At 39.9% G+C, this 22828-nt stretch overlaps 1 protein-coding gene across 4 annotated transcripts in view; it reads right to left on the reverse strand.

Moving 5' to 3' along the window:
* Window positions 1-22828, reverse strand: part of kif26ab (kinesin family member 26Ab) — a 243944-nt gene that overhangs the window by 46886 nt on the left and 174230 nt on the right. For all 4 annotated transcript variants that reach the window (XM_060829218.1, XM_060829219.1, XM_060829222.1 and 1 more), the window contains exons 6-11: window positions 9281-9493; window positions 9047-9140; window positions 3257-3519; window positions 2807-2990; window positions 2440-2599; window positions 200-362 (exon numbers count right to left, since the gene is read on the reverse strand). In XM_060829218.1, coding sequence (XP_060685201.1) covers window positions 200-362; window positions 2440-2599; window positions 2807-2990; window positions 3257-3519; window positions 9047-9140; window positions 9281-9493 — 1077 coding nt within the window. The remainder of the gene's footprint in view (window positions 1-199; window positions 363-2439; window positions 2600-2806; window positions 2991-3256; window positions 3520-9046; window positions 9141-9280; window positions 9494-22828) is intronic.

Raw genomic sequence — 22828 nt, forward strand, 5'->3', positions numbered from 1 at the left:
CAAATAGAAAAATGTTTATTTCAAACGGAACATGGAACCACATATTTTAAAACAAGGTAATTTAGATTTTTTTAAAATCTGACTCTTAAACTTGACAAAACTATGTGGAAAGTTATCTATATTCACAGGGTTATCAATGCTTTTAAGGTCTACATTTGAAATAACATCATTTGATATTCCACTTGGAGCAGATACGGACCTTGGACTTTTTCTTTCTCATACGATGAATTCGTGCCGCAAGCTGAATGCTTGTAAGGGTTTCTGCATAGTTGGCAGGAGAGTCAGAAATATGGGTGATCATGGTTGTTCTGCAGTTTATATTCCCCAGCGATTCTCTCAAGAGCATAGTAAGTTTGCTATCCCTATATTGTACAATAAAACAAATTCATTCAGAGGCAAAGAAAGTAATGGATTAAGTCCTTTAAGTTAATCATCTATTTTCATACATCCAGAATTTTCATACTATTTTCTTTTTCCTAGTCAAAATTTCATTGGGATTAAATGGATTTTAATGTTGTACTTTAGTTCAGGCACAGAACAAGACTGGCAGTATTTCATTCTGTTCGGCTTTACGACAGTTTCATGATAAAATCACTTCAGGTAAGAACATCAGCTGAGGTTATTTGTTTGAATTTGTGGATATGTTTTTGTCTGTGGAAGACAGCATGCAGCTTCAAATAAGTGTAAGCACAGTAACTTATTGTGGAGAATTACAAAATTTATGTTTAGCACAGTTACAAGACATTCCTTAAGAAGATAAACAGATTTTTTTTTATTATTGCCACAAACGTAATGGCATTGTTCATTGCCTGAACATGATCAGTGTTGAATTCGGAAAGATGAAGCAAAATTTCAACTGATTTGCATCAATGTATAAAAAAATCTCTTTTCTTCAGCAACACTTCAATAAAGTTAACATTAAAATGATAGACACAGTAATGCCATTTGTTCACATGCCGTTTTTATTCATGAGCATTTTAGCTTTTCAATCTTAATTAATGGCAGAAAGAATTTCAATGATTAGATTTCTGCACTTGTTTCAAAGATTATTGTGGCAAATATTCGGCTAACCATTATTGGACACAGGTCATTTGCAGTATCAGCACTTTTCTGCATTGTTCAGCTGAAAGTCTTTTTGTACCATAACCTGTCAGAGTGTGCTGACAATGGAACAGCAAGAGCAACTGGCAGGGTTAATAGTGCATCACCTTAAACAGTGAGATTCAATGACGGAGAAAGAAACAAAGGAACAGAAATGGACAGCGAATCAAAGATTGCATTAAGAATCTGAAAAAGAGACAGAAACAAAAATAGGGGAAACATTTAGAAAGATAGGATGTGTTTTTTGTGGGCCAGCAAGTTTGATTGGCACTGCATTAACAAAGATCATATAGTTAGTTAGTATTAATCATAAGCTCTTAGCCCATGTCTAAGAGTCAAATCATGTGCAAAATTTTTCAGGTTTGTTAGAATAATGGGAAGTTTAAGATGCTGTTTGTGCAAAACAAATAACTGAGTGAAAAATCACCTAGCATCTCACATTAAAACTCTCGTTCTGAATTCTCTAATAGATTTATATAATAATAGCATGTTATCATTGAAATAGCATAATTTTCCAGCAAGATGCTGCCCAATGTGTCCTGTCTACTAAATAATCCCAGTCCAAGAATTGCCCATGAATCTCAGTGTTCCATGGCAATTAAGAATTGCACAAACAGCTAATTGGCAAACATACAAATTCTCCTCATCTTACAATTTGCCATTAAATATAGAGATCTTTTTCAAATGAATAGTATTGAATTATGCCTAGTTTACAACTTTAACAGTTAAAGGCAAAAATAAATGCTGCCTTTCCCTGTCTTCTACTTCTGACTCTGTCAGCGTTTGAGGAGTCATTGAAAGATTGTACAATTTGGATGAGGTTCAATCTGGGACACCTCCACTTGCAATGAAGATGCCAAGAAATCTGCTATGAATATGTGGGCGGAAACCAATGAGCAAGGGTCATTTTTGCTGTTCCTTGATCCCCAAAACTCATTTTAAAATAATATATTTTTAATGCTCTGTCATGCTCCCCAGCTGGTCAGCTGGTATCACTTGCAGAGAGACCTTTATCCCACCCTACGTGGTCCTTGTAAAAGTTTGGTAAAGATACACCCCCACCCCCAACAAGGTCATACAGAAAATGTGCCTGTGAGGTTGAGACATGGCTTAGCCCATGGCTACTTTGCTAGAAGACTGGCAAAGTTAAATCAGATTTTAATCCTTAAACTTTTTTCAGAAGATGAGAAAGGGGCTTTAGATACAAAAATGCAAGGCAATGTCTGACTTTATAAATCCATATAATTTTTACATCACAGTCACCTCTTACATCTTCATTCCTGCATCAAAATACCTTATTCAAGTGTTCTCATATAATTCATAATATGCATTACTTACTTGTACGGCACATGCTTAGCACCATTAACTAACGCCAGAATGACATTGCCCAGAGCTGAAAGTGATAGACAGAGGCCGCCACCAGCATCCCGGCTCTTGCTTAAAACCTTTTCACAGCTCCCCAGATCGACCAAGTGCAAACGGCTACGCCCTCCAGACACTGCAAAAGGATGGTAAAGCCATTTAAGAGATTCTGAATTTATTCAAACTAACAGACAGAATAAACACAACAACCCAGCACCTGTATTAAATATTAATGACAGGCAAAGAGAAATCAGGTAGTGACCACAATTACTCATTGTACATTTTTAAATCAATGAGGCATACGAGCAGGACAGACACAGTTTCCAAATCAGAGTGAACATACTTCCCCCTTTGCCACTCTTCTCCATTCGATACTGGTAAATGTGAAGGGTAAAGAGCATATGGGAGTTTCTTCTCTCCTCCTCATCACAATCTGGCCGACTGGTCCTTCTGGAGGCTATTGCCGCATCAAGGAAATAGGCAGCTTTTTCTGCCGTAGGGGCTCTCAGCTCACTTTGATTCTGAAGCTGCATATGAAGAAAAATATATTGCTAATTGGAAGAGGATTGCATTTCTGCTCAACAGATGAACTCTCTGGGGCAATTAGTAACAAAATATGTGTACCAAGGGAGCAAAGATGGAAAAGCAGTAATGCCAAAAGAATGGCAGTGACATTTAAATGCAGCTGGAATGTTTCAAACAACCTTCAATGCACAACTGGAAAAGCAGTGAGTAGAAAAACACATATCAATCTACTTGAAAACAATATAACAATATAGCATAATAAAAGTACCTGAGTTCCGCAGATCGGATCTTCCCTGAGATAGACGCCAGGAGACTGACCATCCTGGAGGCTGCCAGTGGCCACTTCAGATAACAAATCCCGAAGGTTTTCATCCTTGCCCCAGATCTCCACAGCGGATACCCTGACCGAGAATCGAGTGCCGGTTTTCTCCTTGCGTTCATTTATTAGTTTAAAAAGCCAGGATATTGCACAGGGAATCACACCAAGATTTTGCATTGAATTGTCTTTTCCAATCATAGTATATGTTTTTCCTGGAATTAAGATTTAAGTTTGAATGTTAGGCTGTTTTAGTTTCTTTAGTGGGTTAGATAAATATAGATTGGATATGCAACATTTTGTGGTCTGGGCGTACAACCGCCACAGGACTGTAATCACCAAAGATACTCCAGCATCCTACCTTCTAAGCATAACAATGCACATCCTAGAATTCAAAGCAGCTGACCAGCAGCATGGTAGATCCAGAGAATCCAGTGTGGGTTGGTGGGAAAGGACTCTAGAGTAGCAGTTGCTAACATATGCCATCTGCACTCTGAAGAAGCATCTCAGTTCCTCGTGCTCCCACAATGATATATTTAAAGCTCTAATGTATCATCCTCATTGACTATATTGCAAGTGAAACCCAGGTCTGCACAACACAATCCCTTCCTGCAATCTCCCAAAACTATCTATGTCAAATGGACCACAAATGCATCTTAAAAGGATTTATGTAAACAGTGGCAGTGAAACTGGGTGAAGAAATGAGATGATTCACTACTTTCTATGATTTCTGGAGAGGTATCATTAGATTTCAAACAACGTAGTTAGTGAGAACCTTCCCCAGTGTCTTAGCTGTTGGTGATAACTCTCTACAATAGACACACATGTACAAGTGCAGTACCTCACTGTTTGCCCACTCATTTACATATGGTAGTATTATGTGTCTGAATATTTTGCTACTTAGCAAATTTCGTAGAGGTCAAACAGATCATTCTTAATTCCTGTATGTTAATGTGTGAATGCAATTGTTCACAAGATGATATATCCTATGCTCTTCTATTTTCTCAAGTGTCATCTCTAGCTATATAAATAAGTTACTTAGTAGTGGAGGCTAATGTGATCCTCGTCAAAACACAGAGAGAGCTACTTTGAATTTAGGTATCAACAAAAGAAGCTCAACTGATACTATAAAAGGGAACACATCACTGGTCAATTGATACTTAAATTAGAATACGTTGCAGCTAATCTTATCAATCCAAATGGTAAAGATTTTTTTTTAAATGAGTCAGTATAAAAGATACCAGGTGAAATTTAAAACCATACCTACTCAACCTCACTTCCCTCTCCAACTCAGAGAAAGGTTCAGAGTAGAAGGGGCAGAGGGAAGACATTAAGTTACAGGGTAAAGATCTTGCTGCTTTCACACCTCAAGCCCAGGACAGGTAGGCTTGTCAGCATCCTACCTGCTGGAAGCCAATTAAGGCCCTGAAATGGTACACAAGGAGCAGTGTCCAGAGGACTCATCAGCCAGTAACCCTGGTCTGGGTTTGGGAGTGACCAGTGAAGGGAGTTCCTCAGTCACTGACAAATTGAATCCGATTAAGGGAACCAGCATCAGGAAGCGGGAAGCAAGATGGCCTTTGTCTGAACATCCTGCCCTCACCTATCAACCACTGCTATACCCCAGCCGTGATCCCAACCCTCTCACACTCACTTGTATTTAGGGATCCAGGGGCAATCCCTCCTGCAGGCCCCTCTGATTGGCCAGTAGTTCTACGTTGCAAGATTTCCATCATACTGAGGTATTAATCAGATGGGAAACTTGTTCTCACTGGGTCAGCGCCTAATTTAAATTAAATAATTACATGTTTCCTGGAGAAAAATGGTGCAGAACTTGTACCAGTGGACAAGACCTTCATCACCCATATGAAACCCCGGTCACCGGTTGTTTTTGACTGCTTTGTAAACATGGCAAAGACCTAGTGCTATAATCTGAACTCTTGCAACCTGGTGTTTGGGTGATTCCTACTGGCTTTTGTATCAAACTTGTTAAATGGACCTATTTGCAGAATAATCTTTCAACTCTTCTCAGATTGTGGTCTCATCAATATTAATATGATGTTTTTACATGTACGTGTTCAATTTCCACTGTCAAACATTGATAACTGTTCAGACGTATGAGGCAGGAACAAAAACAGGACCACAAATTGGTAGAAAGGATCTGAGGAATTCATATAACATTTAGATTTGTCTTCAAAACACTAAGTATCGAGCACAATAACTTGCATTAAAGAGTGACTATACCAGAGGAAAATAGCCAAAGGAATTTCACAGAAGCACTAAAATACTAAAAATGACACCAAGCCAAAGCAGACATGAGGAAACATGAGTAAAATCAAAAAAGCAGGATTTAGAAAGAGAGAAAAGCAGAATCAAATAAATTGAGGGAATTAATTGTAGAGTTTAGGACCACAAAGGCTAAGTTTCGATGCTAATAGTGTGGTGAAGAGGTTGAGAGGCCCACTAGGGTTGTGACATTGACTCTTTCCCGAATGCAGCGTTAGGAATTTCAGTCTCTATTCCATAGATTAAGATCATTCCCCCTCATACTGGTCCCCAAAGGCTGCAGAAAGAGCAGATAACTAAATTAGTTTGTCATACCAAACCTCCCTGCCATAACTAGTGTGCAGCAATTGGGTTAGAGTAGTTGGGAGCTGTGCCTAGGGGGCAGTGGCAAGAAAATCTGAGTTCAATGAAAGCAAAGAACACAGTTTCTAAAACCCCTCAATTTAAAGCTATGTCCCCCCATGCTAGCCATCGCCATCCGAGGAAAAAGGCTCTCACTGTCCAAGAGCAATCCCTAACTTGTAAACAGTGCCCTGAAGCTCAGAACTCACTGACAAGTGGAAACATTATTTCCATGTTCACCTTACCTAGGGTGTTGAGGATCTTACTGACTTCAATAAAATTACCTCTCAAGCCCAGTCTGCCCAATCTTCCTGATAAAACAACCTTCTCATTCCAGGTATCAATCTCATAAACCCAGAACACAATCCCACTGGTGGTCAGGGTTAGAATTGGGATTTTAATATGATTAAAATAATTTTTATGTTTAATACTTTGAAGCTGAAATCACAAATTTAAGCATTTATTCATCTTGAATTATTTATTTCTGTTTAATTTGCAATTCTAGTAAGTAAGAACTTGAACTTGTATTTTTAAGTAGTCAAAAGATATGTGTGAAGGATACTGAGGGGCAGCACATGAGGAAAGCAGAGGAAGAAGCTAATGGAGGGGCAGGGGTAATGATGTAGGAGAGGAAAGAGAAACTATTGTTGTTTCTATAAATAAAAAGTGGATTCAACTAGACAAATAAGTACCGGCAATGTTAGAGGGGCATACGGTCAATTCGCTCCAAGTCTGTGGGGACATCAAAGAGCAGTGGAAGGGTCAATGTGTTACATTCACAGTCACAGAGATTGCCATTTGTGACTTAAATAGGGCCAGTTCAGTGCTGTGGCGAAAACAAAAACCTAATTGAAGAAATTTTAGCACAGAGTCTGAGAAAGTTAATCAGATGTTTGGAAGGACACAAGATCCTTGGTGAGGACAGGGTATTTGGTAATATGCTGTAGAGAGGGTAAGGGTGACCTTTCTTTGAGAAGAGGTGATGACAACACCTAAAGAGAATAAACCACTTCCAATGTCAGCATTCAAGAAGCAAGACTGAGCGGTCAAGAGTTTAGTGGAAACAGACTGTGGATACAAGATGTCGGCACCTTGTGTAGTTTTGTGGTTTGAAAGCAATGTAACAAGAGATTAGAGAGACATTGGAGAAAGGTGAGAGTTCAAGTCAATGACATGGGCTGCCTAGGGAACATCTGCCATAATAGTCAAGGAAAGGCAAGAAAACCCAGTGAACAAATCTTGGTGACAAAGAAGTCCCTGAATTCTTTGGATTCATTGGAAGATGGAGAAGATAGGGTGAAGTGTATAAGGTGCAATTCACTCTGGAAAGAGAAACAATGGCGTTCCTTTGCTTTCTAGGATGTGTTTGCAGCAGTGAGTCATTTTAGCAAGGAATTTTGAGACCCGGAAACATTTGATATGTCCTGTGGAGTTATGGCAATAGATGGATAAAGCTGTGCTCCAGTCCGTGTCTTTTGGATTTCAGGGAGTAATCAGGTCCGCAGAAGGACTAACAAACAGGAAGATAATGATAATAAAGAGTTCACTAAGGAAGAAGATATCAAGCGTGGAGATGAAAGTGTGGCTGAACAAATTGATTGCTGCAGAATATTGTGAAGAAAGGATGCTAAAGGCTATGTTTGAAAGTGTTGCTATAAGTGACTTGGGGCAAGAATTTTTTTCCCCTCCAGGGCTGAATATGAAAGAAGTGAGATTGGAAGGGAAATATGTCTGTGGTTGGTAAACATGAATAGGAAATAATATATTCCAAAGAAGAGTCACTAGAACTGAAATGTTAACTTTGTTTTCTCTCCACAGATGCTGCCAGACCTGCTGAGTTTCTCCAGCATTTTCTGTTTTTAATTCAGATTTCCGGCATCTACAGTTCTTTGTTTTTTTGTCTGGAAGTATTCGTAGAATTTTTACAGTGAGGAAAGAGGTCATTCAGCCCATTGAATCTGCATCAACCCCCCATGGAAAATTGCACTCAGACCCAGACCCTACTCGCTCCCTGTAACCTGTATTTCCCACGGCTAATCCACTTAATCTACATATCCCTGTACACCAGTGGGCAATTTACCAAGATCAATCCATCTAATCTGCACATCTTTGGACAGTGGGAGGAAACTGGAGCACCCAGAGGAAACCCACGCAGATAGGGGAAGAATGTGCAAACTCCATACAGATGTTCGCCCAAACCTAGAATCAATTGTAGAGTCATGGAGATGTACAGCACAGAAACTGAAACTTCGGTCCGACCTGTCCATGCCGACCAGATATCCCAACCCAATCTAGTCCCTTTTGCCAGCCCCCGGCCTATATACCTCCAAACCATTCCCATTCATATACCCATCCAGATGCCTTTTAAATGTTACAATCTGCTCTGCTCCACCACTTCCTCTGGCAGCTCATTCCATACACGTACCACCCTCTGCCTGAAAAAGTTGCCCCTCAGGTCTCCTTTATATCTTTCCCCTCTCACCCTAAATCTATGCCTTCTAATTCTGGACTCCCCCACCCCAGGGAAGAGACTTTGTCTATTTATCTTATCCATGCCCCTCATGATTTTACAAACCTTTATAACGTCACCCCTTAGCCTCCAAAGTTCCGGAGAATACAGCCCCAGCCTATTCAACCTCTCCCTATAGCTCAAATCCTCCAACTCTGGCAATATACTTGTAAATCTTTCCTGAACCCTTTCAAGTTTCACCATGTCCTTCCAATAGGAAGTAGACCAGATGTACATGCAATATTCCAAAAGTGGCCTAACCAATGTCCTGTACAGACGCAACATGACCTCCTGGGTCCCTGACACTGAGAGGTCGCAGTGATAACCACTGAGTCATAGTGAACAGCTGAAAAGTAAACTTTATGATATATTTACTTTAATGCAAATCTAGGAAAAATGGAAAATCTATTTTGATTATTAAATTTTAAATCCTCTCACGGTCTTATGAACATTTCAAAAATTGATTTAGAAGCAGAACTTAACAAGTCTACAAAGTAATTGAAAAGAAAATAGTCACATGCTTTCAGGTTTAGTGTTGCAAAATCTGACAGCATGTAATTACCAGTCTGGCATTGTAATTAACAGTAACAAATTTGGGAGCTTACCAAGCTTGACATGACCAAAGCAAAATATGCAGCCATCGGCACCATTCACAACAGACTGAATTACTTCTGCCACTGTTCCTGAGCAGACCTCAGCCTAGGAATATTAAGATAAATGAAGAAAACACATTAACGAATTTCTGTGGGCACATAAATGAAAGTAGAAATTAATACGATACTAATACAAGCCAATAAATAATAATTAATTTAATCAATGTCTTTTGTTGTCCTACTCACTTGTGAGGCATCTTGGGTAAAAACTGCATCAAATGCAAACATTTTTGGAGCAGCAACAGCTGGGGCTCGTCTGTGGGCAGAACCAGAATGACCACTCACTGAGGGGTCATAAAGGGTTATTTGTTTTTTGCGAGAGTCTACTTTCAGGAACGACATTGACTCTGATGTATCGTTTGCTCCTTGTGAAGGACAAATCCGTACCATTACCTTCACCTGAAAGGAAAGCATTATAATCAGGTTAGTACACAAAACCAGCATTGAACAACACATTTTTTCACTATTGTCTTTACAGGCCAATCAACAATTACAAATATTCTAACGGTTTAATGTTATTCTCCTATCAGAGCAAAGTTATAAAGCAAGAAATTCAGATAAAGGACTAACATCTCATTTTCGACTTGGAAGCCCTGTAACCATCAGGACTCAAAATCACACTCAATTTTAGAAAGTGCTCAGGCCCTATGTCCTTACCCAAACCCCCACAAACCAGGCTCTGTCATCACATGGGCTGCAACCACAAACAATCCATCATCAGCCACAAACGATCTCCATTAGCAGCTATTCATTTTCCCAGGATGACCTTTACCCACTCCTTTGTCTGCCCAACTGTCTTCTCTCTCTCTCTCTCTCTCTGTGCTCCATCTCCATCTAGTATTTACTCCTTTCTCCTTTCCCTACCCCTTCTTTTGCATATATACTAACCAAGCCACAATCAGTTCTGAAGAAGGCTCACTAGACCCAAAATGTCAACTCAGCTTTCTCTCCACGGATGCAGCCTGACCTCCTGAGTTTAACCAGCAATTTCTGATTTTGTAATTGAACAGTCACTTGATGGATTAAATTCTGTCAATTGTAATGTATCTTGCAGTTTCATCATAAGGGAATAGAAAAGCAAAGACCATTTTCCAAGTACTGGCACAATACAGTGAATTAACTGTGATTGTCCGAAGCCAGTTTTAATACCTTGAAGTTAAACCAGATGAAGGCAGAACATACTGGAAACTCCTTTGAGTGAATGTATCTCATACCTAACCTAAACGCAGTAATTCACATCAATCCTGCATAGCCTAATTTTCCAATCAACCTACTCAGAGGTTATTACACACCTCTGGAGCAAGTGATGAAATAGCTCCACTGAGGCCAGTATCCCGTCACCAAGTCACCCTTTATTTACATGTGGAAGGTCTTTGACACTGATCCAGCTCCATCAAAGCCAGCTCTCAGATTAACAGGATGTCCAACAAACCTGTTCTTCTTTTTCTTTTATTTCTTCCTTGTTTTTTTCTTTTACCCCCACATTTCTGCCTAACTGCGGTAGTGCTTACATTTTTCCCCAGCACCCATGTTGTGTGTGTGCAGGTGTGAGACACAGTGAAAGACACAAGGTGCATGAATCTTTATTCAGTTTCCACCACCAGGAAGAAAGGAAACACCTGAGTGGCCAGTGATAAGCAGTGCCCTTCACATCAAAGGGCAATGCTGTGTGATCAAACAGTGAAGGGTAGGGCCGGGATTAAATCAAAATAGAGTTGGACAAGAAAATAATACATTCCACTCCCTGCGGCTCCCACCTCTCCCTGAACAACTCCAGGGTGTTGGTGGACACCATGTGCTCCTTTCTCCAGAGACACCCAGGCTCTAACATAACCACAGAAGAGGGGCAGGCAGTCGGTCGACACTCCTGTTCTTATCTGTCAGCCAGAGTTCCCTGACTGGACCAGATTAACAGTCCATTTAGGTAAAAACAATGACTGCAGATGCTGGAAACCAGAGTCTAGATTATAGTGGTGCTGGAAAAGCACAGCAGTTCAGACAGCATCCGAGGAGCAGGAAAATCGACGTTTCGGACAAATATAAAAGTCCATTTATATTTTGTACTTGGCTCATTACAATCATTGCAGGTTGGATTTGAAGCCAGGCTTTCCATTTCAGGGGTAAGTACTATACCTCTGCCCACAAGTATCAACTTTTTATATAACCTATTTTTCTGAACAACCTGTTTACACATCTCTGGATCAGGTAGGACTTGAATATGGGCCTTCCCGACTTAGAGGTAGGGACACTATCACAAGAGCCCTTAGTTTGAAGAAGCAAGGGTATGCCCCTAAAAGGGTGCGTTTTCAGTATCTGCAATTCTTTAGGTTTTTTTACATTATTCTCTGGCAGAGTTCAGATGTCACTTTAGGTACGGAGAGGACAGTAAGGGTTTTTCTTTGGGTAACCTACAGAAGTATTGGTAGGCTAATAATGACATAATTGCTATGTCACTTTGGGAAGTGGTGGCCTAGTTGTAATGTCACTGGCCTAATAATCCAGAGCTGAAAATGTGTTGCTGGAAAAGCGCAGCAGGTCAGGCAGCATCCAAGGAACAGGAAATTCGACGTTTCGGGCATAAGCCATTCATCAAGATTCCTTATGAAGGGCTTATGCCCGAAACGTCAAATTTCCTGTTCCTTGGATGCTGCCTGACCTGCTGCGCTTTTCCAGCAACACATTTTCAGCTCTGATCTCCAGCATCTGCAGACCTCACTTTCTCCTCCTAATAATTATTTGGTACATATGTTTGAATCCCAACATGGCAGATGGTTAAGTCTGAAATCAATAACATCTCAAATTAAAAGCTAGTCTGCTGAGGACCATGTAATTTTACAACATTTAGAGCCTTGCCATTGGTGCCATATCCCATTTAAAAATGGCAATATTGGGCTCCATATCTAAAGAAGGATGTGCTGGTGTTGGAGGGTATCCAGAGGAGTTTGCAAGAATGATCACGGCGATGAAGGGCTTGTCATATGAAGAGTGTTGAGGACTCTGGCTCTGTACTCGATGGAGTTTAGAGGGATGAGAGGGAATGTCATTGAAACTTGCAGAATACCAAGAGGCCTCAATAGAGAGCTCCATTAGAAGGAGAGATTAGGACCCAAGGGGACAGCCTCGGAGTGAAGGGGGGGACCCTCAAGATGAGGGGAAATTTCTTCAGCCAGAGGGTAGTTTATTTGAGAAACTCATTGCCACAGAGGGCTGTGGAGGCCAAGTCATTGAGTGTATTTAACACATAGATAGATTGGTTCTTGATTAATAAGGGCATCGAAGGCTACTAGGTAGAAGGTAGGAGAATGGGGCTGAGAAACATATCAGCCATGATGGCCGAGCAGATTGGAAGGGTCAAATGGCCTCATTGCTTCTATATCTGTTATGGTCTTTCCATGTGGTGTACTCTATGTAAGCACCAGTACAGTTAATATTCAAAAACAACAGAAGAAAAAAAAGTATATTTTCAGCACAAAAATCATGATTTTACATTTATTTAATGTATAAGTTTGCAACCTTTCTCTCAGCGATGACATGTTAAGCTATAAAGTCTCAGCTTTTCACTCAAATAATGCATGTTAAACTTGCCTTATAACTGAGTGCAAGAAATCAAGCAGGCAACAGGCAACAGAGAAGATGTGCAGGAAATTAAATCTCATACAATCCATGCTTTCATGACTACCTCACTCAGCATCTGTCCTCATCAGTGAATACTGTTAGTATTGACAGCAGTATGAAAAGACAGAACTAGAAACCAAACAAATCTTAAAATAAATGAAACAACTACTTTAAATAGCAAGACTCTCAGAAGTGGCAGATTCGAAGTTTTCATTACTCATATAAACTGAATGAGGTCAGGTTTATAATTCATATCATTTTGTGCAAGCTTTCAGTTATTCCAATGGAGCTATTAGTCTATAAACAGAATTGCAATGTTCCCATACAATTTCAATGTATCCAATTAACTCCATCTTAATTACAATTTTCAATTTATTTTGCTGATGTATTATAGTACAGTCTTAGTTGAATGAACAAACCAGTGATTCCCGACACTAATCTTTTTTTTTCATCCAGCTTCTGGTACATTTCAGATGAAGGCACTACAAACAACTCCACATTGACTGTTAGAGAATGATAAGGAATTCAATCTTGCACAATAAAGATCAACATATTGAAACTATAATCATTATGCCTCCCACTTGTACCTAGATAACAACCACTGACCACTGCGTTAATAGGTTCATCTTGCCTGGTACCCAAAAGGATTAAGTACACATATATTCTACAGTCAGGCTATAAGCTTATTACACAGCTACTCTCAAACCTTCAGACTGAGAGTTTTTAGCAAGGAAAGTATTTTATTTAATTAACCTTAAATTAATACTGCTGTGAATCCCACTGATGAGGTCCAATATTATTGCACCACAGAGTAAATCACATTATATAGGTCTCAGTTCAGAGACGATTTTACTGTGCACTTAATTGGAATTGATAGATGTGTATCACTTTACAAATTAATTTGCTCATTCAGCTCACTTTCACATTTACATATTCATTGTTTGTGTACAGAGCAACTTTCAGGGTGAAATTCAGTTTTAATTTTTTTGAAAAGATAATAAATAATTTAAACATGATACATGGCACTAAAAGAGTTTAGCACTGACATAGAAAATTAATCCCTACTTAATTTGCGGTTTTTGCAGTAGCATTATGTTCAGAAATCAGCCACTGTGGAGAGACTAGAGATTATTAATTTACAGTGAAACAATTTGTGGGGAATTAGTTGCTATCATAACCATTTGACTTTTGCAGTACAGTCAGAAGTGAATTATACCACATTGGATCATTTGTGGTCTGTATTTGTACTGCCACAATTCTCTGATTACACAAGAGTAACAAATTAACTGAGTAATTGTTAAAGTAAAACTAATAATTACAGACTTGATTTGTCGGTATCAACCTTTTGTCAGATTTCCTTCCTTCTGTGGAACTTCTAAATGTCAACACCAGATCCTTGGTTTTCTAAAGAGCTATTTGTGAGCTTTCTCAATGCCTCAAAAATAAATAACAAGATTCTTAGAAAAAAGTCCAGCCATCTGAATCTCAAGATGAGGCAATGAAAAAACCACCACACTTGTGCTGTGGATTCGAAATGAAAGTTAGCCATCCCTTCTGATCACCATCACAATCATCCCTACTAAAATGCAATTGTATAAATAGAAGGTATTACCTGGATCTGATTTAGCAGTGATTTACAATGAGAGACCATTACATATTGTATTGCTAGATTTTATTAGAATGGCATTTCCCCAAATGATAGTCAGCTACAGTAATGACCTCAGCATTTGGGAGGAGCTTCATGTATATAGCAACTATAAAATACTACATACCAGAATCTTTCATGATATAGGACGGATAGCAGACCATAGAATTTTGTGAACTGAATATTTATTAAGTGTAATAATACATGAATCAAGGTTTAATTTAAAGTAATTAGAACAATTCTTTCAAACCTGAAAACCCCAGAATCAAACTCCAATGTGTGCAGAGCTGTGTGATTTTGACCTGGCAGCCATTAGGAAGTAATAATGAGCATCTGCATTCAATCCCTAAGCAATGTACAGTGGCCCCCATCTGGAAATAGCTCAATGTGAACATTTGGTGAAAACACAGTCAAGTACAGATGTGATGCCTTTGAAGATCAAAGAACGTTCTGAAGTTCATTAAACACACAAGAGCATTTTGGAACAGATTCTGGTTGGTGGTCTGTCTCACTGGTTTGAAGACAGTGAGAAATAGATACATATGTTAAAACAACAAATGGCAAAGCAAAATAAAGCTCCTCTATTTTATCACTATTTATTTATGGACCTTCAGTTTCTTTATACTTTTCCATCTTTTTGTTCTTCATTTGTTATGGTTGGGTGAGGAGAGGTAAATCGGTTTGCATCTTTTTAATTCCCCTCTCGGTTTATCACAGTTTTTTTACTATCTTTTAGAATGCAACTATCACACTTCAATTAAATGTAGTGCAAAAGAAAATGAAGGGGTCAATTACCAAGCATTACTTGTGTAAAAGAGAAATTTTATTATCGATTAACATGACTGAAAGATACTAAAACCATAACATCAAATGCAAACCCAAATACAGGTAATAAATTTCAAATTGGTCTCTAGGTCAGACAGGGAAAATAAAGATCACACAGTCCTTAGAGCCTGTGAGTTGTTAATCAACTCTAACTAGAGACCACCATGTTTTAGCGCTTAACTTGAATCCAACAGCAGCAGAATCTTTAAATAGCTTTGTGTTCTCAGTGAATAGCTATTTCCCTAATTTGCTTTCTCATTGGGTGCTGGATTCCAAGATAATGACAGAAACAGGCGAGGAAAGAGAGAGTTCCATCCCTTGTCATCACAGATTTATTTTTCCTTCTCTCTATTCTGCTGCTCAAAAGCAGCTGTTGCAATATAGTTCAGTGTGTATTTTAAAGTCCATCTCCATTGTCTTTCCAAGCTGGCTAACTTGCAAATAGGCCTTTCATCTCCCAATATATGAAATTATCATACAAAGTCATAAATTAAAGTAGGAGACGTAAATTCCGTTTTTAACATTCCCTACAGTGTGGAAACAGGCCCTTCAGCCCACACCGACTCTCTGAAGAGTAACCCACCCAGACCCATTACCTTCCAACTAATGCACCTAACACTATGGGCAATTTAGCATGGCCAATTCACCTGCCCTGCATGCCTTTAGACTATGGGAAGAAACCCACACAGAGTATGGGGAGTATGTGCAAACTCCACACAGTCGCCTGAGGCTATAATGTAACCTAGGACCTTGGTGCTGTGAGGCAGCAGTGCTAACCACTGAGCCACTGTGCTCATTTGTCCACTTTTGAGATCTTTAGATAGAAATGGTCATTTCAGCATGGATGGTTCCTGAAGTTTGTTTGCTCAATCTATGGTAAGATGTCCATTGTAGCCATTTTAGGTTCTTCCTTTTTAATCAGAGAATGTTATTACCTGATCATGAGATGGGTACCCACCCCTCTGCACAAAGTGTCCTGGCAGCAGCATTACAATGAAAGGTACCAATGTACTTGACACTGCAGCATTGCAGTGAAGAACTATTCTATAAGAAGACCAGACGTGTGCCGTGCGGGTGCGGTGAGGCTGGTCTAATGCCAAAGTCCATGGAAAAGGAGTGCAGACAATCATTGCCCATTGACTGCACCCTGAGACTCTGGTGACTCTTTTCCAAAATAAAAACCTAGAGGAGCAAGTGGTGAGTTGGAATCACCTGGTACCCACTTTGACCTTCAAGTTGGGAATTGTCATCATCTAATCCCTCTCAGCCACCTTGGAGGATGGAAAATTGCACATTAATGAGGTGATATTAGGTAAAAACTGCATGCTAATATATACAATTTGATACAAATAGACTTTGCGCCACTCATTAGTGAGATTATCATCTCACTGTTCAATGCTTGTTGCAGACTTGGATTACTTTTCTTGAAGTTGAGAACCTCATTTCTGCCGAGCTTGACTTGTTTTCCCAATTGACTTGGCTATTCCTATATCATTTAGGAGTTATGAAGGTTCCATCTGTTGAGGTTTTCCAGTATTTCTTATTTTTAATTAAGGAAAATATTAGTTTAAAAGGGGTTCATAATTTTGCAATTATACTGGTAACCATAGAATTGGAAGAGTTTTAGAAAGCTTAAAGAGCTTAAAATGTTGAAAAGTTGATAACATGAGAAACCTTGTCAGGAATATAGTAATAAATTGGAAGAACCTTTAAAAGTAAATACTGTATAAAGAAAGACAGCAGTTAAAGTAATCATTGGTCATTAACTGGCATGTGGAAATAAGGAAACTGCACAGATGTTGAAGAATTTTGTGTCTGCCTTCACAATAGAAGGCAGAAATAGAAGATTCCCAAGGGGCTAGTAAGAGTGAAGAACTTATGGTAATTAATAGCAACAAGAAAAGTTATTGGAGAAACTTAGAGACTGAAAGCTGACAATTTCTCAGAACTGGATGGCTCACATCCTGAGATTCTAAAAGACATAATTGCATTGGTTATAGCTTTCCAAAGTTCAATAGAATTTAAAGCAATCCCAGCAATTTGGAAGTTATCAAACATGACATTGCTATTCAAAGTAAGTAGAGAGAAAACTGAAAACAACAGACAAGTTATGTCTGACATCACTTGTCAGAGAGAAGTGTTAAAATCTATTATTAGTAAGTCTTAACAATGCACTTAAAAATCATGATCATGATCAGACAAAGTCAATGTGCTTTTACTAAATGGAAAACATATTTGACAATTTTACTGACATTCTTTTGAGAATGGGTGAATATGGAAAATCGGTAGATGTTGTAGATATTTTCTAGTGAACCTGTTCAGAGATGTTATTTATTCACTCTTGGAGTAGGTGGTATTTGAACCCACCCTTCTGGCCTAGTATAGAGATATTGCAACTGCCCCCCAAGAGCCCTTCCAGGAGGCAATGTATACTTGGATTTTAAAACAGCCATTTGATAATGTGCCACATCAAAGGAGAATGAACAGAAGAAAGGCTCATGGATTTGGGACTGCTTATGAGCAGCCAGAAACAGAGATTTTTCAAGTTGGCAAATTGTAATTAGTGGAATTCAACAGGTATCAGTACCGGAGCTTCAGCTTTTTGCAACAAGTATTAATAACTTAAAAAGATGAAGAATAATGTGTCGATATTGGTTGATGTTACAAAGCTAGGTGAACATTTAAGATGAGAGACAACACAAGTTAGAAAAGGTGGGTTAATTGAATGGGCAACATGATGACAGAAATGAATTAAGTTGTGGTTATACACTTCAGTAGAAAGAATTGAAAATGACATTTTTTTTTAAATGCGAGAAATCTTTCAATGTGATGTTCAGAGATACTTGGGTGCACTCTCACAATGAACGCAAAGGTAGCATACGGATAAGCAAGCAATTAGTGAGGCAAATGACAGAGTCTTAGAGATGTACAGCACAGAAATCGATCCTTCAGTCAAACTCATCCATGCCGACCAGATACCCTTACCTAATCTAGTCCCATTTGCCAGCAACCAGCCCATATCCCTCCAAATCCTTCCTATGTATAACCCATCCAGATGCCTTTTAAATGTTACATTTGTACCTGCCTCCACCACTTCCTCTGGCAGTTCATTCCATACACACACAACCATGTGAAAAAGTTGCAACTTAGGTACCTTTTATGTCTTTCCCCTCTCAGCCTTAAGCTATGTCCTCTCGTCCTAGACTTCTCCACCCCAGTGAAAAGACTTTGTCTATTTATCCCATCCATGCCTCTCATGATTTTGTAAACCTCCGTAAGGTCATCCCTCAGCCTCCAATGCTCCAGGGAAAACAGCCCCAGCCTATTCAGCCTTTCCCTATAGCTCAAATCCTCCAACCCTGACAACATCCTGGTAAATCTGTCCTGAACCCATTCAGGGTGACACAGTGGTTAGCACTGCTGCGTCACAGTGCCAGAGACCCCGGGTTCAATTACCGCCTCGGGTAACTCTGTGTGGACTTTGCACATTCTCCCCGTGCCTGTGTGGATTTCCTCTGGGTGCTCCAGTTTCCTCCCACAGTCCAAAGACGTGCAGGTGAATTGGCCATACTAAATTGCCTGTAAGTGTTAGGTGAAGGGGTAAATGTAAGGGAATGGGTTGGGTGGGTTGCTTTTCAGAGGGTCGGTGTGGACTTGTTGGGCCGAAGGGCCTGTTTCCACACTGTAAGTAATCTAATCTAATAGAAGTTTCACAACATCCTTCGATAGGAAGGAGACCAGAATTGCATGCAATATTCAAAAAGTGGCTTAGCCAATGTCCTGTACAGCTGGAACATGACCTCCCAACTCTGATACTCAATGCTCTAACCAATAAAGGAAAACATACCAAATGCCTTCTTCACTATCCTATCTACCTGCGACTCCACTTTTAAGGAGCTAAGAACCTGCACTCCAAGGTCTCTTTGCTCAGCAATACCCCCCAGCACTTACCATTAAATGTGAATTCTGCTCTGATTTGCTTTTCCAAAATGCAGCACATCACATTTATCTAAATTAAACTCCAACTGCCACTCCTCAGCCCATTGGCCTATTTGATCAAGATCCCATTTACTCTGAGGTAACCGTCTTCGCTGTCCACTATACCTCCAATATTAGTGTCATCTGCAAACTTAGTAATTCTGTTCACATTCAAATCATTTATATAAATGACAAAACGTAGTGGACCCAGCACCGATCCGAGTCGCACACCACTGGTCACAGGCCTCCACATTCTGAGAAGCAACACTCCATACCACCCTCTGTCTTCTATCTTTGAGTCATTTTTGTATCTAAATGGCTAATTCTCCCTGTGTTCTATGAGATCTAACCTTGTTAACCAGTCTACCATGAGAAACCCTGTCAAATGCCTTACTGAAGTCCGTATAGATCATGTTTACTGCTCTGCCGTCATCAATCCTCTTTGTTACTTCTTCAAAAAACTCAGTCAAGTTTGTGAGACATTTTTCCTACGCACAAAACCATGTTGACTATCCCTAATCAGTCCTTACCTTTCCAAATACTAGGCTGGAAGCTAGTGATGGGAGATAGGAAACAGCAGGAGAACTTAACAAGTACTTTGCGTCAGTCTTCAGTGGAAGACATGAGTAATATCCCAACAATTAGAGGGAGTCAGGGGGCTGAGTTGAATATGGTTGCCGTTACAAAAGAGAAAGTGCTAGAAAAGCTAAAAGGTCTTAAAATTGATAAATCTCCTGGCCCCGATGGGATACATCCTAGAGTTCTGAGAGGGGTGACTGAGGAAATAGTGGAGGCATTGGTTGAGATCTTTCAAGAGTCACTGGAGTCAGGGAAAGTCCCGGATGATTGGAAGATCGCTGTTGTAACCCCCTTGTTCAAGAAAGGATCTAGACAAAAGATGGAAAATTATAGGCCAATTAGCCTAACCTCGCTTATTGGTAAAATTCTAGAATCCATCATTAAGGATGAGGTTTCTAAATTCTTGGAAGAGCAGAGTCTGATTAGAACAAGTCAACATGGATGTAGTAAGGGGAGGTCGTGTCTGACAAACCTGTTGGAATTCTTTGAAGAGGTGACAAGTAGGTTAGACCAGGGAAACCCAGTGGATGTGGTCTATCTAGACTTCCAAAAGGCCTTTTATAAGGTGCCACACGGGAGGCTGCTGAGCAAGGTGAGGGCCCATTGTGTTCGAGGTAAGCTACTAGTATGGATTGAGGATTGGCTGTCTGACAGAAGGCAGAGAGTTGGGATAAAAGGTTTTTTTTGGAATGGCAGCTGGTGACAAGCGGTGACCCGCAGGGTTCAGTGTTGGGGCCGCAGCTGTTCACATTATATATTAATGATCTGGATGAAGGGACTGGGGGAATTCTAGCAATGTTTGCTGATGATACGAAGTTAGGTGGACAGGCAGGTAGTACTGAGGAAGTGGGGAAGCTGCAGAAGGATCTAGACAGTTTGGGAGAGTGGTCCAGGAAATGGCTGATGGAATTCAACGTGAACAAATGGGACGTCTTGCACTTTGGAAAAAAGAATAAAAGCATAGACTACTTTTTAAACAGTGAGAAAATTCGTAAAGCCAAAATACAAAGGGATCTGGGAGTGCTAGTCGAGGATTCTCTAAAGGTAAACATGCAAGTTGAGTCCGTGATTAAGAAAGCAATTGCAATGTTGTCACTTATCTCAAGAGGGTTGGAATATAAAAGCACCGTTGTGCTACTGAGACTTTATAAAGCTCTGGTTAGTCCCCATTTAGAGTACTGTGTCCAGTTTTGGTCCCCACCCCTCAGAAAGGACATACTGACACTGAAACGTGTCCAGCGGAGATTCACACGGATGATCCCTGGAATGGTTGGTCTAACATACGAGGAACGGCTGAGGATCCTGGGATTGTATTCATTGGAGTTTAGAAGATTGAGGGGAGACTTAATAGAATTTTACAAGATAATACATGGCTTGGAAAGGGTGGACGCTAGGAAATTTTTTCCATTAGGCGAGGAGACTAGGACCCGTGGACACAGCCTTAAAATTAGAGGGGGTCAATTCAGAACAAAAATGCGGAGACATTTCTTCAGCCAGAGAGTGGTGGGGCTGTGGAATTCATTGCCGCAGAGTCCAGTGGAGGCTGGGACGCTAAATGTCTTCAAGGCAGAGATTGATAGATTCTTGATGTCTCGAGGAATTAAGGGCTACGGGGAGAATGCAGGTAAGTGGAGTTGAAATGCCCATCAACCATGATTGAATGGCGGAGTGGACTCGATGGGCTGAATGGCCTTACTTCCACTTCTATGTCTTATGGTCTTATGTAAATCCTGTCCCTCAAGATTCCCTGCAAAAACTTGCCCACAACTGATGTCAGACTCCCTGGCTTTTCCTTACCACCTTTCTTAAATAGTGACACCACGGTAGCCAACCTCCAGTCTTCCGGGACCTCACCTGTGACTATCGATGATACAGATATCTCACCAAGGGGCCCAGCAATTACTTCCCGACCTTCCCGCAGAGTTCTAGGAGACACCTGATCAGGTCTTTATGGGGCTTCATGGAAATACAGGAATGAGGAAGTTTTGCTACAATTCTACAAGGATTTTGGTGGAACCACACCTGAGAAACTGCATATAATCGCATTGGAGGTAATGCGGCAATGGTTCACTAGATTAGTCCTGGAGATATGAGGACTGTTCTATGAATCTGTGCTCTCTGCAGTTTAAAAGAATAATAGGTGATTTCATTGGAATCTGAAGGGATTTGAAAGGGTAGACAATGAGATGCTATTTCTCTTGGCTGTTGAATCAAAAACATAGGAACACAATTTCAGGATGAGGGGCTAATTGCTTCAGGTTGTGATGAGGAAAAATATCATCAATTAAATGTTATGAACCTTAGCTTTTCCAATCTAGAAGGAGGTAGTGGATATTCCACCATCAAGTGAAGATAGGCAGATTTCCAGTCACTCAGAAAATCAATTGGAGAACAGATAAAAAAATGGAACTCAGGCAGAAGTTTAAGTTTTGATCAAATTGAATGGGAGACCAGGCTCAATGGGGGAATATGATCTACTCAAGCTTCTAGTTTTTTTATATAACTATAGTTAAGCAAAACCAATGTTGGGTGGCATGTTAAAGTCAAAACTGGAGCACCTGTGTTTGTCATATACCAACAAAGAACTGGCAATCACTGTGCACCTCCCATTTCCCAATCTCAGTTTAAGTTTAGTGCAAAGTCAAGGGGCTCTCCAGGTGTCCAATAGCAGTGATGTCAGCAAGGATGGGCAGTCAATTACATTGCAGTACTCTCATTAAGCGCAAACTAGTAAGTTACAAACACTGATCATTCACTTTTAATTTCAATTGTAAGTAGTAAAATATGTAAAATTTCATCATGATGAAAAAGGTTTGATATTTCACAAATACATAATCATGTTTTCAGGACCAATGAGTATGGTTGGAACCATAATTGTGGCATGAGAATGCTTTCAAAACCCAAGGGGCAACACTTTCAAAGGGTTTTTACAGCAAGATTGTGTTGATTACTTCAGGATTACACTCTGGAGGTGGCTTCAACAGTGTATACACTCTGAAGAAGCAATGATTACTGACAGCAAATTCTGAATTTCACAATATTCTTCACAGTGCCAAATCCCAAAGTTGCTGTTAATTTCAGTGGCAAAATGA

Source organism: Hemiscyllium ocellatum, chromosome 8 (assembly GCF_020745735.1).
Source record: "Hemiscyllium ocellatum isolate sHemOce1 chromosome 8, sHemOce1.pat.X.cur, whole genome shotgun sequence".
NCBI lineage: Eukaryota > Metazoa > Chordata > Chondrichthyes > Orectolobiformes > Hemiscylliidae > Hemiscyllium > Hemiscyllium ocellatum.